The sequence below is a fragment of the Lipotes vexillifer genome, unplaced genomic scaffold (assembly GCF_000442215.2).
Source record: "Lipotes vexillifer unplaced genomic scaffold, Lipotes_vexillifer_v1.1 scaffold1629, whole genome shotgun sequence".
Classification (NCBI taxonomy): Eukaryota; Metazoa; Chordata; class Mammalia; order Artiodactyla; family Lipotidae; genus Lipotes; species Lipotes vexillifer.
The window spans coordinates 280,528-298,089 of NW_006790230.1; the positions used below are offsets into that span (position 1 = coordinate 280,528).

General features: G+C 33.2%; 1 protein-coding gene across 5 annotated transcripts in view; it reads left to right on the forward strand.

Moving 5' to 3' along the window:
• Positions 1–17,562, forward strand: part of SH3GLB1 (SH3 domain containing GRB2 like, endophilin B1) — a 49,273-nt gene that overhangs the window by 12,516 nt on the left and 19,195 nt on the right. For 2 of the 5 annotated variants that reach the window (XM_007463272.1, XM_007463271.1), the window contains 4 exons: positions 1,896–2,029; positions 3,480–3,572; positions 14,326–14,415; positions 14,801–14,901. In XM_007463272.1, coding sequence (XP_007463334.1) covers positions 1,896–2,029; positions 3,480–3,572; positions 14,326–14,415; positions 14,801–14,901 — 418 coding nt within the window. Of the gene's footprint in view, positions 1–1,895; positions 2,030–3,479; positions 3,573–7,059; positions 7,147–8,796; positions 8,821–14,325; positions 14,416–14,800; positions 14,902–17,562 lie in introns of all 5 variants that reach the window. The other 3 variants (XM_007463270.1, XM_007463268.1, XM_007463269.1) reach the window with 3 other exon arrangements.

Genomic DNA, 17,562 nt, shown 5'->3' on the forward strand with positions numbered 1-17,562 from the left:
AGCACCTCTGTTGTACTTCTTGTGATATATTGCAGTCTCTGTTTATATATGTCTCCTCTAGTTGATTTTTCTTTTTGAAGCTTTCTTGAGGATTTATTTCTATAATAAAGTACCTGGCACATACTAAGTATTTGAACTAGTGCTTTTGTTACCCAGATAATGTCAGTACCACGAAAATGTTAACAATGGTTATCTCTTGATGTTTGGATGACATTTTATTTCTATTTTCCTCATATACTTTAAATTTTCTATTACGTTTCACAGTTATGCCAGCTTTTTTTAGTTGCTGTAGTGACTTTTTTAATGTATAACTCTGAAGCTCAGTTATATATCATTACCCCTCAAATCTAATTTTCTCAGAACATAAGACTATTTCAGATTTCTATAGCTTTTTTCCTGTTTTTCATGGCTAATAATTCTTTTTATTAAGACTTCTGCAAGAAATTTGTCCTTATTTGGATATGAAATGATAGGTAAATTAAGTGATTTTCTACGTATATAGTCCTGATTTATGAAATAGCACATAAATTCTGGGACTAAATTAACTTAGTTTTAGTAGTATTTATGTCAGATGGAAATAACCTAAGTACTGTGTAATGAATGCTATTAATCCATTAACTGGCTTGTAGCCGTACAACTTTGAAACTATTACATTGTGTTCTTCAAAATATAATTCTTTCAGAAGTCTGAAAATACTTAAAATTTCTATAGTTTGACTTCTAAATTTTAACTATAAATTTTATAAAAACTTTATATATCGATCAGATTTGTTATTGCCTTCTTGTGCCAGACACAGTTAGATGCTGGGGTCATAAAGGTACGTGAAAACCCAGCCCTTTCCTTCACCAAGCTGAAGACCTAGTGGAGCATGAACATTCAAAAAGCTTTTAAATTTTTTCCTTTTTAACCTGCTTAATCTGTTTGCACTTCTAATAATTCCATTGAATGTACCCTGATTATTGGAATTGGGCTTTGTGAATCTATTTATTAATAATTGATAATAGTATTAGTAATAGATGATTAGTATTAGTAATAAATTAGTATTAGTGATTGAATATTTCAGGAATTGGGCTAAACACTGTACAATATATGTATTGGTAAATCCTCACTTATATCCTACTTGTAAATTCTATTATCTCTGTGTAAAGACAGGGAAACTGAGTCTTAGAGAGGTTACATAGTTCATCCATAGCTAGTAATTCAAATGTAGATCTGTATCCAGAAATTGAGCTCTTAACTACATTATATTATTACCTTCCTTATCAATCAGATCTAATTTTATCTGAGCATGAAGGAATTAAGATCCACAGAACTAAAGCTTATTAGAGATAGAACTGGAAGTAGAACCAATCTTGTGGTTCTCTTTCTTTTTCTCTATTTTCTACTGAATTTGTCCTATTTAAATATTAGGGTATATGTGCTGCAAAACATAGTTTTTTGTTTTTTTTTTTAACTTAAGATACAAATATATACTCTTATTTATAGACACGAGGTAAGTGCATAAATACAGAAACCAAAGAATTTTGACTTTACTTATTAAAATATTTTAAGAATTATACTTTTATAAATATATCTACACTATTTGAGCTGTGACCATAAGTATTTTTTAGTGTATCTGTCCTCTTTTGTCCCATTGGTAGAGTTGGTACAATTAACTATGATATGATAAGGAGTTCATCTTTGTCATTTTCATTTTGATATTTATAATCTTAAATTTACTTTCAAAATAAAACTACCTTAACTACAGTTAATTTTATTTGATTTTACTTAAGTAAACAAGTAACAACTGACTTTAAGGCAGATCAAATTGCTGATTTATCTTAACATGATTTTCTGACATTACCAGACAATGGTTAAAAAAAAAAAAAAAAAAACCAAACTTTTTTCCTTTGCAGGTAATGCCCTTATTAAATGTGGAGAAACACAAAAACGAATTGGAACAGCAGACAGAGAGCTGATTCAAACATCAGCCTTAAATTTTCTCACTCCTTTAAGAAACTTTATAGAAGGAGATTACAAAACAATTGCTGTGAGTTGGAAAATGTTCATTTGTTTAGTAAAATAATTTAGGTATATACTTAGTTTTTAAATGAATAATTTGCCCTCTTAATGACTTTGTAGATGTAGCAGTTTAGAAAAATTAAATAATCTAGTTAGATGCATATTCCAGCAGAACACAAAACTAACCAAAATAAAGGACTATTAATGATACGGACTCCACTTTTGTGTCCCTGTAGTGTTATTGAGGTGTCATTACATCCATTCTTGTTCGTTACCATCACTAAAATCTATAGAGAAGTTCCTGGAATGATTATTAAAGTACAGCACAGTTTATCACCACAGTATAGCCGTATAGCTGTTCATTTAAACTGGGAGCCAGAATCCCAATTACTGGAAGCTATATTTCTGGCTATTAGCCTTTCTGTCTTTTTGTATCCCCAGAAGTCTATTATCTTGTTTTCACACAGCTGTGTTTTATTGCTGAAATAAAGAAAAAAATATCACTTTCCCAAACCTAATCTGTTAATCTATTATTTTTTTGGTTTAATTTGTTTTTTAAGTGATGGAGAGTGGAGCTCTAGGTGAATATCTTTTTCCTAAGATTCTTGCAAGACTGCTCTTTATTGTAAATACGACTTCAAACTTAATTTGAAGCTTTCTTATTACAAAATATTATTGAAACTCAATATGTTTACAATGGATTTGTGAATAAAAAGTGTTTGGCCTGAGACAAAGGAAAAACCACAAAGATGAAATACGATTGAAGAGATATTAGATTGTCAATAGGATGATATTTGATATATGAATTCTAAGAACTAATAAAGCAAACAGTGAATTCTTATAAACTTACCTGTTATAAAGAAGCTTGATGTTCCCATGAGGAATTCTAAGATATCGTACTAATTCTAAGATATCATACTAATGTTTGTTCATTATTCATTCTATAAATTTGAAATTCTGTTTTCATAGTAATAGAGTTGCTTTTGTTGCTGTGGCACAGGGTTTCAAGGAGCTTTGCCCTGGGCCCTCTACCTTCTTCACCATAGGCACTTCCTAGATTATCTGTTGAATAATTCTTTGTTGTGGGAGCTATACTGCATTATAAGATGTGTAGCAGCGTCCCTGGCTTCTACCCTGTAGATGCTAGTAACATCCCTCCCCCAATTGTGACAACCAAGAAGATATTGCCAAATGTTCCCTGGAGGGGCAAAATCACAGAATATTAAAACTAATATTCTTTTGTTTCTGCCATCACCTGCCATCTTTCCCAGATATCTAGAATGTCTCTATCATTTTAAAATTGGAAATAGTGAGAAAATGGAGTCAGATACCTGACTCGTCACTTTATAGCCAAGTTTGTAATCATAGATCTTTATCAGATGATTCATGTATTTAATGGAGAATAATACCTTAAATGTGTATGCTCTTACTGGATTTTTAGCATCATTAGGCTTTTTTTTTCTTTCCTATATTTATAGAAAGAAAGGAAACTATTACAAAATAAGAGACTGGATTTGGATGCTGCAAAAACCAGACTAAAAAAGGCAAAAGCTGCAGAAACTAGAGTATCAGTAAGTAGTGTTTTTTTTTAATAGAAGAGTATTTGAGGTTAATAACTTAAAACTTGTAAAAGGTTTCACTCATATAACATGCAAGCTGTAATCTATCATTAAGACTAGAATATGACTTTAGGGTATTGTTTTTGTGTTTTTAAATAAACTTTTCAGAACTTAATACATTCAAATCAGTGCAAAGTAGTCATATCAAGAGGCAATATTCTTATTTTAGTGGTACACTTGTTGCTAAAAAACAAAAATTATAAGAGCTCCTAAAGCTGTGTCATATTTTTTGAATAACCTCAGCGGTGATGGAAAATAAGTCTTCTGGAAATAGATTTATTATATTTGAAATAGAAAAACAGATAGTAATTAAGATAAGAATAAATCAAGTTTGAGAATGCTTATGTGTAGCTTAAAAATTAGATGTGACTCCCTTTCCACATGGGACTCAAACTGACCGAAGGAGTTGTCACCAAGAATAGTTCCAAAACTGTTCAGATAGTGGCAACATGGAGTCCCAGGTGGCTGTTTTGAAGGGGAGGAAACCTGTTTGGATAAATAAGTTCTGGTATATTTTTTATAAAAATCAATCTCAGAGTAGTCTTTTAAGACTAAGTGGGTATATATTAAATATAGTAGTTCAATGATTTTATATATATGTATATGTGAGGATATATATATAACTTTAATAACTTTAAAGATTTTATTTATAAGCTTCTGATTAATCTAATATTTATATAGTTTATATCTCTTTTCCAAAGTTTGAAGAGATTAATCAGACTTGAATTGGAGCACCTTTAAGATAGTACAATATAAACAAGTATGAATTTATTAGATGAAGCTAACAAGTTCATTCTTGAGCTAAGGGATATGTTTTGTTAAGAGAAGTGACATTCCCACTGCCTTCTGTTCCCAACTCACTACCACTACTATCGTCAAGAATCATTGCCTTAGGAGCATATTACCACGGTGCTGGTAGAAGTCTATTGTGGCTCTCTTGTTTTGGGAAAGAAAAGGTTGAGACTTGGTTTAGAGTGAAATTTATAACTGGTAACTTGGTGTTGGACAGTGTTGTCTTATGAGATTACCCAACACCTTATATGAGCAGAATAAATTATTTTCTTCTAGATAGGTCTCCTTTTGGAGATTCTGTATTAGCAACTGCTGGAGAAGAGCTATCTTTGACAAGACATTAATTTCAAAATCACTGGCTAGTTCACCTCAGAATTTATGATGGCATCATCATAAAGGACGGCTTAACTTCCCTAAACAAGCTTTTTGCAGAATTAGAACTTTACAGATGAATACCATAGATGGCAAGAGACTCTAAATTAGGATATTAATTTCTAAGTTGCTAACAATAAACTTATATAGCAAAATATGAATTGGTTTTTAAGATACAAATTTCATAATCAGAAAAAATGTTAAATAAGGATGATTTGGAAATAAATGTTAGAACAGAATATCTTTATTTGAAATGTCTGTATGTGCCCAGTGATTATGGAATAAGAATACAAAACTTTCTTTAACAAGCACTATTACAGAATAATGATAGTCTACATTTTACTTGGAAAAGTGCCAGAGAGTTCACAAATTTAACAGTATACCAGGTCCTATGTATTCTAAATTATTTTACCACTGCTATTAAAATGTGTAGGAACCAAATATAATAGTAGACAAATTTTGAGAGATAATTCCTTTTGATATATCCAGAAAAGATGTTGACAGATTTTCTGTGCTGTGTATTATTGAGGACAAAATTTTTTCCATGAGAATTTACATTTAAAAATAAAAGTTTATACAAATGAATTTTTCAACAATTGTATTTGTACACAGCTTTTCTAGAATTTATATATTGCATTAAACAAAATTTAACTGTAGCCAAATATTAAAAATATTAGTCTAGACAAAAATTCGCATTTCCTGATTTTAGTTGTGTTCTTTTCCTCTAGATAACCAACTTGTTTTTCTTCAGACTTTATAGCAGTAAGTCTGAAATACTTTGGAAAGGAAAAGCCCTCTTAGTTTGTTATCACATAAAGCCTTGAGGCATGCCTATATTTTGTGATTTTTTTTTTCCTCTGTATTTCTCTTCCGTTTACTTGAAGAATACAGAAAAATTGAAACCACTAGGAGTTTGTTTTTCCTTTTTTTTTCTTCTTTGACACATTTCCTGCTCCTAGTTGGTGGCTGAGGAGGTTACTCTAATCTCAGACTTTCTTTGATTTTACTTCTTTGTAAATTTCCTCAGATTGTTTTGTGACTAGTTGTTCCTCTGTAAGTAAGATTTGGGACCTGTGCATGTCAGCACTTTTTTAAAAATTTGTTTACTAGTTTCTTGTGACCTGTTTTTAAAGTCTCGATTTACTGAATGCTAATTTTGTACAAGATGCTTTGCTGAGAAGGAGTTCATATATAAATAGTGCAAAATCTCTGCTGCCCTCAGTTTACAATCTGCTATAGTAGATTGAATTTTTTGGTGATTTTGCCATACCAGTAAAATATTTCTGCCTATATTCAATATTGCTACTTTGCTAATCTGTTTTATTAATGTGTTGAAGAATGGTAAAGCAACATCAAAGACAATTCTCAAAAATATACCAATTGAGCAGAAAAGAGAAAACCTCCCTGAATATTTTACAATGAATAAAGTACAGCTTTGAAAATAATATAAAACTTACATCAGAGAAGCAAAAACAAATATAACTTATGCATTTAAGTTATAAGGCACTGACATTTGTTAACCTAACTTAGTCTATATAAACTTTTTAAAAAATCATTTTAGAGTGTTGTTAATGGAAAGAAAAAAATCATCTGCTTTCAAAGTTCTCTGATATTGAGAGGTTTAGACGTCTGTTACTTTTGAGTATCCAAATATGATGGAAAATACATTTTCAAGTAACATAACAAGTGTGTCCCTCTGCCCACTTAAGCATTTCCACAGCAGTCTATGTCTTTAATCTGCAAACTGAGTGAATTTATAGCACCATCATATAACCTTAACTTAAATGTACATATATTAGAATTTAAAGTTTATTAAAAATACAAGGATTGACATGCCTCTCATATATCTCTTCAGAGTATGCTAAGACCTGTGAGACTGATTGAAAGAGAACATGGTTGAAGGCATCATACATTAATAAAATAGAAATGATCTTTGAATAGGGAAATTGTGGGTAGGCAGAATGGCTTTCATAGGTGAAAATTTAATAAAAATTTAGGAAATTGTGGCAGTTTTTAAAGTGATACATTTTCCTTAAATAATTCTAATTTAAAATCAAGCATCAACCATCTTTTTTATCTTTGAAAATTGAATCTTTTGAAAAAATTGAACAGATACCATTATATGAAATTCCGTAGTTGGATTTTTTTTTTTAAGTAGAAGACCATTTTATCGGTTCTTAATACTTGTTTGTGTGTTCTTTAGTGTGCAGAAGTAACTTGTTTTACTGTGTTCATTGGTATAATGTGTTCTTTGTCTCTTACCTATGCACTTAAGCAACTAAACTCAGCACGCCTTGAAGGAGATAACATTATGGTAAATTTCTCTTACATGCTCAACTTCCTGCATGTAAAATGGCTGAAGGTTTGTTGGCCTACTGTGTTTTCTACATCTTGAATAAAGTGCCTTCTCTTGCTATTATCTACATATAAAGTCTAAAGTAGTTGAAGCCATGCATTCATTAGTCTAACAAAAAATACAGAGAATACTAGCTGAAGAAATATTGGAACTTGAAGAAAAGAAATTGTGTTCTAATTGCCAAATTCAGCTGTGCCAAATTAGAGTCTGAATTTATACACAAATACATAAATATTTACATGTATTTATACTACACATAAATATATAGTGCCTTTTATACATAATAAAAGATGTTAATTTAGCTGGCATTTCATATTTTCACTGTTGGCAAAGAAAATTAACAAAATTTACTTAAAGAAATGTATAAGATATACAGATTTACTTTGCTTCACAATACCTTCAGTGTTTACCTTAATTTTCACCCAAATTCAGCATAGAATTAATTTCTTCTGCAATTCCAGGCCAAGACAAACCCCAGTAGTTTAGGTGTTTCTGTAGTGTGGAAGCCTGTCCAGTGTTAATTCACTTAGGAGAGTTGCAGAATAGTGATAGCTTTGAATTGGGAATGAGAATTATTCTGTAATATCCTTTGTATATTATTGAGCTTGATTTGAGGAAATTTTTGAGATGTTAAGTGTTTTTAATTTTTTAACAAGATAGAAATCTGAACATAGTCCCAAAATTCATAAATGTTAGCCAATAAAGATTTATAGATACAGTGTTTGGTATAATATTCCTGGGTGTATTACTGCCATAGAAGTAGCATAGATTCTGCCATATAAGTAATAAATAATTGGCAGTTTTTATTTGTTAAATCAATTGACTACTTTTATTTCATTAGCACTGAACTAAAAGGAGGGGGAAAAACATGTAATAGAAAAGATTATTGCACAGAATATGTAAAATGCATTTGTTTTTTTAAACTACTATAATTATTGAAGCCCTGGCTAAATTAGAGCTTTCCTTAGATAGCAAGAGAATGCATTCATTTATTTCCATTGTCCTATCTGTATGTAGGTAAATGAGAATTGTGAAACTGTTTCAGTCATTGGTAATTTAGCATATGAATCATATATATTTTTTAATCTTAGGTAAAAATACCCTAAACAGTTAGCAAGACTTTGTTTCATTTATTAGGCATTTGTTTTACTAGTTAGGTCATCTACTTATAGTATGATGTATTTAACTCTGGTAATTTTAAGTTCATTATATCTCAAGTTCATTGTGCCCCCCACCATGGCTAAATCAACATTTAGTGTCCATTTATCCTTGCTTTATTATAACTTACTAAAATTGCAGAATTTTGGACCTAAATGAGAAATTAGAAATCATATACTCTAAACCTCTCATTTTACTGATGAGAACACTAGAACTGAGGCATTAAATATTCCCAGTTTTGGAAAACTGTTATTAAGTTACAGAATTAGTATAAGATTCAAACATCAATAGTATTGATATATATGAAGGCATACTTTCACAGTATATTAAGCTCTACTGATTTAATTATTACTGTGTTTAATCTGTTAATGTGATTCTGGAAAAAGAGAGTATGCCATGTAAATTAAAATATTTACATTTTTCTATAGTAAGTTGTAGAAAATGTTAAATTCCAACTTTCATGCTCTATATTTTTCTCTAATTTTTAATGCTGGCTAGATTTGGGCAGAGGAAGTGACAAAAGTAAGTAAATCATTAAACTACAGAATTATGAAACAAGAATTTAATTGTCATTTACTCAGTAAATCTTTATTGGGCAACAACTATGGGGCCAATCACAGTCTTTGTTACTGTATCTTATAAAATCTGAAAATTATTATGGAAAGCTCAGATCTGTTTGACTAGTAGTAGTTCCACAGAGTAATAGAACAATGCTGCAGAGATGTGATTTGCACACACTCTAATAAATACTAGATAGCTGTTATATTAAGTGGTAATCCTTACAACGCCTTGTCAAAAGACAGTTTTTAAATAATACTTGGTTTATTCATATGATAATTATATAAAATATAGTTAACACAATGTCCTATATCTTCAGAGAAGTGAATATATATCATGTCACACAAATGAATTTTCAAGGTAACTGAAGCTTATTCTCTACAGCACTGAAGCTAATATTTCTGTCATTTTAGTTGAAAATATTTGTAAAAAATTAAATACAGGATAGCATATATTTAACTTCACTACAGTTAGAGTCATTATTATGAGTATCTGTTATTGTACTGTGCAACAGTTGGATCCGTTGTTTTTGAAGTATGTTGTCTCCTCCCTCAGTGTCAGACTGTCACTTTTAGAAGCTGTCCATATTACTGCTACTGCCAGTCTCTCTGCCTGTGCTACCATTTCTAATCTGTTCTTGGCTGGGAGAGTACCTAAAGCAAGGAATAAGGAATAAAACTATGACTTTAGTGCAGATTTGTTTCAAGTGCTATTTGAGGTCTTCAGAAGCATTTTTAATTTACTTCTCATGTTCAGAATCTGACCGTGAGTTGAGGACAGTGCTGGGGATTGAGGGCAGGTATTAATTGGGCCCCTGAATATTAAGTAGTTTTACAAACTTCAACTTCTTATTTTCTGATTTTGTAGGATTGCTAACTATACAGTCTTGTTTCATGAATAGGTTGTGGAGCATAACTTGGAAATCCAATGTGAAATTCTTGACTTATGCTCTCACCCCACTTTATGGAATCCATTCATCAACTTAGTTATGGTTACACCCTGGCCTCTGATTTCTTCCTGAATGTCTAGCGTGAAAAGGGGGCAGAGTAACGTAGAAGAGAAAATAGGTTGATCAAGAAAGCCAGGGTCTCTTCCACTTTGGTTAGCATACAGGTACACCAAAACTTTCTGATTTGATTCTGCAGTTTCTACAAATTCTGGAAATAGTTGATATAATGGCAAGAAACTCATGAAACATTATGTTTGTATATGTGAAAAAAGCTTAAAATATATCAAAATGGATTTCTGGATATATTTTTCCTCTATTCTCACTTCTGTCATTTTTATAATTTAAAAATGTATAATTTAAAAACTGCAGGGCTTCCCTGGTGGCGCAGTGGTTGAGAGTCCGCCTGCCGATGCAGGGGACACAGGTTCGTGCCCCGGTCCGGGAAGATCCCACATGCCGTGGAGCGGCTAGGCCTGTGAGCCATGGCCGCTGAGCCTGTGCGTGCGGAGCCTGTGCTCTGCAACGGGAGAGGCCACAACAGTGAGAGGCCCACATACCACACAAAAAAATAAATAAATAAAAAATAAAAATAAATAAAAACTGCATATTCCTGGAATATTTTAAGATTTAAGCCCCTAGAAAAAGTAGGTAACACTGACCAAGATTGTCATAGCAAATGCCTCAGAAGCTTGACCAAAATTTCTGGCTTAAAATAAGTTGCCCAGTCCTGATAAACCAAACCAAAACATTCTTGCCCTTTTTCCACCTTACATCCTAAAAGAACTCTTCTTGCTTCTCTAACCCAAGCTATGCTCTAGATCAGTTAGCCCAGTAACAGTAGTTCTAAGCAGTAGAAGATCTTTTGCCTAGAACTCTGTCTTAATTGTAAAATTAAGTTGGGGAATGAGATCTTCTGGAGGATAGAATAAAAACTCTTTAAATTCATTGTCTTTCTTTAAACCCTTTTTATCTTTCTAAAATGGATTATTTTCTTCCTAAGCAAATTACTTATGCTGAACCTAATTTCAGTTACCTCAGCCTCTCAGGTTAATTATTATGATCAGTTACATGTGTCAGAAGTAGAGGTGGTTTGGGACATTAGACTGTTTGCGGCCATCCCAAACATACACTGAAACTTGTTCAAGAAACAAGATTTGTTTCCTTCCTGTCATTTACCTTTTCTAAATATAAAGTCTAGATTGTACAAAAGAATGACTTCCTAGGCTTTGTATTATGGTGCTTTCTTCACAGTTAAATAATTAAATTTTGCTCAAACATAGAAGACTGATCCTTTGTCCTTAATGAGATCATTTTATATTTTTTATTCAGTGTTTTAATTTTTTTATAAATTTATTTTTTTAACATCTTTATTGGAGTATAATTGCTTTACAATGGTGTGTTAGTTTCTGCTTTATAACAAAGTGAATCAACTATACATATACATATATCACCATATCTCCTCCATCTTGCATCTCCCTCCCACCCTCCCTATCCCACCCCTCTAGGTGGTCACAAAGCCCCAAGCTGATTTCCCTGTGCTATGCAGCTGCTTCCCACTAGCTATCTATTTTACATTTGGTAGTGTATATATATCCATGCCACTCTGTCACTTTGTCCCAGCTTACCCTTCCCCATCCCTGTATCCTCAAGTCCATTCTCTACGTCTGCGTCTTTATTCCCGTCCTGACCCTAGGTTCTTCGAAACCTTTTTTTTTTTTTTAGATTCCATATATGTGTGTTAGCATACGGTATTTTTCTCTTTCTGACTTACTTCACTCTGTAGGACAGTCTCTAGGTCCATCTACCTCACTACAAATAACTCAATTTTGTTTCTTTTTATGACTGAGTAGTATTGCATTGTATATATGTGCCACTTCTTTTATCCATTCATCTGTTGATGGACATTTAGGTTGATTCCATGTCCTGGATATTGTAAATAGTGCTGCAATGAACATTGTAGTACATGGCTCTTTTTGAATTATGGATGTATGCCCATGCTGGGTCGCATGGTAGTTCTATTTTTAGTTTTTTAAGGAACCTCCACAGTGTTCTCCATAGTGGCTGTATCAATTTAGATTCCCACCAGCAGTGCAAGAGGGGAGGGTTCCCTTTTCTCCACACCCTCTCCAGCATTTATTGTTTGTAGATTTTTTGATGATTCAATGTCATGTACCACAGTGTTCATTGCAGCTCTATTTACAGTAGCAAGGACATGGAAGCAAATTTATTTATTTATTTATTTATTTTTTATTTTGGGCTGTGTTGTGTCTTCGTTGCTGCGCACGGGCTTTCTCTAGTTGCAGCGAGCTGGGGCTACTCTTCATTGCATTGCACGGGCTTCTCATTGCAGTGGCTTCTCGTTGCAGAGCACAGGGTCTAGACGCGTGGGCTTCAGTAGTTGTGGCACGAGGGCTCAGTAGCTGTGGCTCACGAGCTCTAGGCTCAGGCTCAGTAGTTGTGGTGCACGGGCTAGTTGCTATTCAGTGTTTTTAGTTTTAAAACATTATTCCTATTTCAGTCTCAAGCTTCCTAGTCACTTTTAATCTGCTACCTAGCTTACTTACTTACACCTTGTACAGAAATATTGCCATTTAGTAAACTTTCCTGCCATTTTTGCTAAAGGCTGTTAAATCAGATTGTACTTTCACAAACCTATATGGAATTAGCCTCATTTGTTTCCGAAGTGCGTTTATTTTTGGTTTGCTGTGGTTACTTCTATCAATCAGAATCTTTCAACCAAGCAGAACAGTAAATAGTGCAGATGTAACGCTGGATTGGTTTTCCTTAATACTTTTTTAGCAAGAACATTGATTGTTTTATCCCCCTGTGACTTTTTTCTGCTACATACTAGCTTCCAGATGAAGCTTATTACTTAAGCCCTGTTATCAAAACACCATGTATTCTTATTTTGATCAAGTAAATTTAATTTTAACTCTTGACTTATTGAATAATTCAAGCTTATTTCCATAAATCCAGTCTAGTGGTCAACTCTTAGTCCTCTCTTCCATATCTTTTGCCAATAGTATGAGAATGATTATAGCAACTGATTATCTCTTTTGCTGCTACCTCATTGTTGACTATTTCACTGGGTTAGCTATTGCCACCAAAGGGTGAAGGAGAGGGAGATGGGGTGTGAAAGGAAAAAGTTCACACCTTGTTTATATACTTACTACAGTCTTGGAAATACTGTAATTATTTGGATGGCAGGGGAGCAATTTATCCTGAAGAGGTAGTGGGAAATATCATTATAGTGATATTATCACCAATAGTAATTCCCAGTGGGGGATAAGCTAACTATTTTGAGTGACCTGTGAGATTTTATTTTTTCTTCCTCACTACCAAGCAACTCTGACTAAAGGTTTGTGAGGATGTTTTTTTGCCAGTACTTAACTATTTTTAGATTTTTTTTTTTTTTTTTTTTGGTGAACTGTTTTTACCCAGCACTAAACTTATATCAGATAGTTGAAGCTAGTAGTGGTGTGCTATTATGTACATGTCTTTCTAGCTCTGAGGTCAGTAACTTCACCTTGGTAGCTTGAAATCAGCTGTGGTAGGAGTATTTATACCATTGAAACTCAGCACATTGGAGCTTTTTTTTCTCCCTGGAGAGCCAGTTTACCAGCACACCATTGATTAAAGGTCACCCATAACTTGCAGAAAAACCCTAGCATATCTTATAGATAATATTTCTGTTTAAGACATATTCTATGCAAAGTTTGGAAAGAAAACTAAAAAAGACATTTATGTAGGATAAAGAATCCTTTGAGGTAACCTAAGAGCTACGTCCCTAGAAACAAGTATATGCTTGATAACTAAACCCATTGAGGTTAAAGTCCTAGCTTCACTCTGAAGTTTTTTCATTTGAGATTGAAGCCTATATAACTTAAAAGTAAAGTAGCTACAGTAATAATTGAGAATTTTTTGAAATAATTTATACAAGTAAACTGGTAATCTTAAGGTTTCATAAAATGTTACAAATTAGCAAAATTGATACTAGAAAATGTATGAAAATAGATTGACTGTCCCATAGTAGTTTTCCTAGACTTTTATGTTTATGTCATTAAGCTTTGGCTTTAATAGATTCTTTTGAGTTAAGTACCAGTAAGGAGTCAGTTCTGTCTAGATTAAGTAACATAGAAAAGCTAAGTTCTGGAAACCAGGGACCACTTTAGATACAAAGCAGAATCAGGGAATTGCCAGATTATCATTTGGGGTTTGTTTGGGGGATTTTTTTTTTAACATCTTTATTGGAGTATAATTGCTTTACAGTGGTGTGTTAATTTCTGCTTTATAACAAAGTGAGTCAGCTATACATATACATATATCCCCATATCTCCTCCCTCTTGTGTCTCCCTCCCACCCTCCCTATCCCACCCCTTTAGGTGGTCACAAAACACTGATCTGATCTCCCTGTGCTATGTGGCTGCTTCTGTTTGGGGGATTTTTTAACTGTCTAAATGAATGTACATAAAATGGACTAAGTCCTCTAATGAGATTCTAAAACTGTGTTCCAATTTAAGTCTGAACAGGAATTAAGAATAACTCAAAGTGAATTTGATCGTCAAGCAGAGATTACCAGACTTCTGCTAGAGGGAATCAGCAGTACACATGTGAGTGTTCATTCATTGGAAATTCATTTGGAACAAAAGACTTTGATAGTCTTAGGGAAATTCTTGGAGGAAAAACTGAACTTCTTTTCAGTCATTTATCAAGATATTTAAATTGTAGCACTTTTCAAGATACATGAAGAAATATTTTAAATTTTTGTTTACACCTCATCACCTGATGAGGTAGTTCTCTCACCATCGTCAAGTCCATTTGATGTTCTTTGTTTTTTGGGGTTTTTTGGCTAAACAGTTTGTTGTTGTAAATTGTAGTAAAATGATAGATACTGATGATTTACCCCGAGTACAGTGTCGTGCTCTGTCTTCCCTTAGCGTATGCCACTTTAAGTAGATTATAAAGCTAAGAAGTGACTGTAACTTTCCTTTACAGGCCCATCACCTCCGCTGTCTGAATGACTTTGTAGAAGCCCAGATGACTTACTACGCACAATGTTACCAGTACATGTTAGACCTCCAAAAGCAACTGGGAAGGTGGCAATTTCCTTTTCATACATGAAACTCCTGATAAGAGAAGAAATTCAGATTTTTTCATATGAACTAGTAATAGAGGTGAAAAATAGAAGAATTAAAGGCTTTTATTAGATTACTTAGAATCAGATTTTTTTTTTTTTAAGGAAAGTGATAATCACACTTCTGCAGTAACAAAGACATTTTGAGCTCTTCTGGCACAGAAAAATGTTAACAGGGTTGAGACGATAATTTAAGTGAATACCTTTTTAGTGCTTTTTAGATAATTTAAGTGAATACCTTTTTAGAACTTCAAAAAGTGTTTGAAGTTCCCTTTTCTCTTGAATACCTTTGCAGGTGGTTGAGGAAGATATAGTTAAATTGACACTTAGTTGCCCTTAGAGGTAAACTAATTTGTACTTATTCATTACTTGTTCACTGTTAAAAAGATTTTAGAATATTCTGTAAGACCTCAAGCCCATTGATGTTATTATTTTGAGTGTGGTAATATACTTTACAGCACATATGTAAAGCAACACAGCTCAATCATTCGTTCTCAAATATTTATTGAACACCTGTCGTATCCAAGCACTGTTCTATGCTCTGGGATTATATCAGCAAACAGAACAGGCAAAATTGCTTACCTTTATGGAGCTAATGTTGTAAGGTGACACTGAAAATAAAAGATGTACAGGACAAACATGGTCTCTGCTCTCACAACGAACACTTAAAGTCTAGGTAGAAGTACAGGCCATAGGTGTACAGGCCATGTGATAAGTGGAAAGAGAAGTTCAGATTACTGTAAGGGACATCTAACTGTGACTCAAGTGAGTCTAACAGAGATTCACAGATGAAATTATTTTAGTAGGAATAATCTAGAACAAGAAAGGGGCAGGGACAAATATTCCAGGCAGAGGAGGAATATGTATATGAAAGGGCCAGAGGAAAAAGAGTGTGGCAAGTTCAGGAAACTGACAATAGTTCATTCTGGTTGGATCATAGTGTTCAAATTTAAAATGGGATAGTAGATGTGGCTGGAATAATGAAGCCAGGTCATGTCATGAATGCCCTTTAAAATAAGTAATGATAAAGAGTTTGGAATTTACATAGTGAGGAACCATTAAAGCAGGGGAGTGATATATAATATTTGATAATATTTGATATATAATATTTGAAGGAGGAATATCAAGAGAAGTTATTTCAAGGAATAAGGAGGAAAAAAAAACCCATCACTTTGGTCTTCCTTTCTGCATATTAATCCTTCAAAACTAGACCTAGAACAAAATTACGCACATCCACAAAACCAATTTTAGATCTTAAAAATGAGTTGTAGTCTAATAGTTATTGTAGTTGTAGTTATTCTAATAGGATTTACAGAAGTATTTACACTTTTATGTATTTGAAGTTTTGTTACTGGTATTAATATCTGAAATCAGAATACTACTCTATCCCCACATCATTACAAGTATTTTAAGCCCAGGAAGCCTTAGTACTTCCTGTTCACTTTGTCCTGATACTCTCACAGTGCAGCAGAGGAGTTGCTGTTGAAACCATTCATTCTTGAATTCTGCTTAAGGCCATATAGATGCTTTGGAACTCAGCCATTCACACAAAATCTAGTCATTGATGTGCTGAGGTAGGTGTCATTATTATCCACATACAGATAAGGAAACAGAAGAGCTAGTTATAAGATTAGTAAATGTGTTTTATTTTTAAATAATTGGAAAGTTTAACATATTGAGCTACAGTGGCAGGAAGTCTAGAGATTTTTAAAGTTATCAGTAAAAGTTCTTAGAAGGTGAAGATGGCCTTTCAGGGTTTTTTGGTTTGGTTTGGTGTTTTGTTGTTTTTCTTTTTACCATTAATTTCCCAAAGTTGACATAGGTAGACCTCAGTGGCTAAACAAAAGCTAATTATACTAGTAAATTTGAAAGTAAAGTACATGGTTAAAGACTTTAAAAATCGTGTGTGTGTACACACACATATGTAGGGAGAGAGAGCTTATCTTTTTTTTTCTCTTCAGAAATGTATATATTTAATCACTGCCGAGTTCACTGAGGAAAGGATGCTAGGAAATGTGTTCTTAACTTTAGAGTGAAACTTGAATTAGAAATTATTTCTTTTTATCATTAGAACCCTTTTACCCATCAGAGAAACATTTGCTTCCAATTTTTACTGATGCCCTATTCTAGGCATCAAGGATACAATGTAAACAAAATAGACCATATCCCTGCCTTCATGGATCCTGCATTCTATTTAGGGGTAGAAGGGAGTAGAAAATCAATGTCTATGAATTACATAGTCTATTAGAAGGTGATAAATGCTATGGAGAAAAATACAGCAGGGAAGTAACTTGCTTAGAGTAGAGGTTTACAGTAGTCAGGGAAGACAGATTGGAAAGATGTGAGGAAACAAAGCACACAGGCATCTTAGAGATGCTCCAGAGACGAAGTACAAAAACTCTAAAGCAGGAACATAGCTGTATGTTCAGGCAACAACAAGGAGAGCTTAGCTGGAGATTAATCAAGGAAACAGGGAGCTAAAATATGTAGGGCTTTGGAAGCCACTCTTTGGACTTTGGGCTGTACTCAGAGATGAGGAAGTCTGGAGGATTTTGAGCTGAGGAGTGACATGATTTGATTTTAACCTTTAACAAGATCATTCCTGCTGCTCTGTTGAGGATAG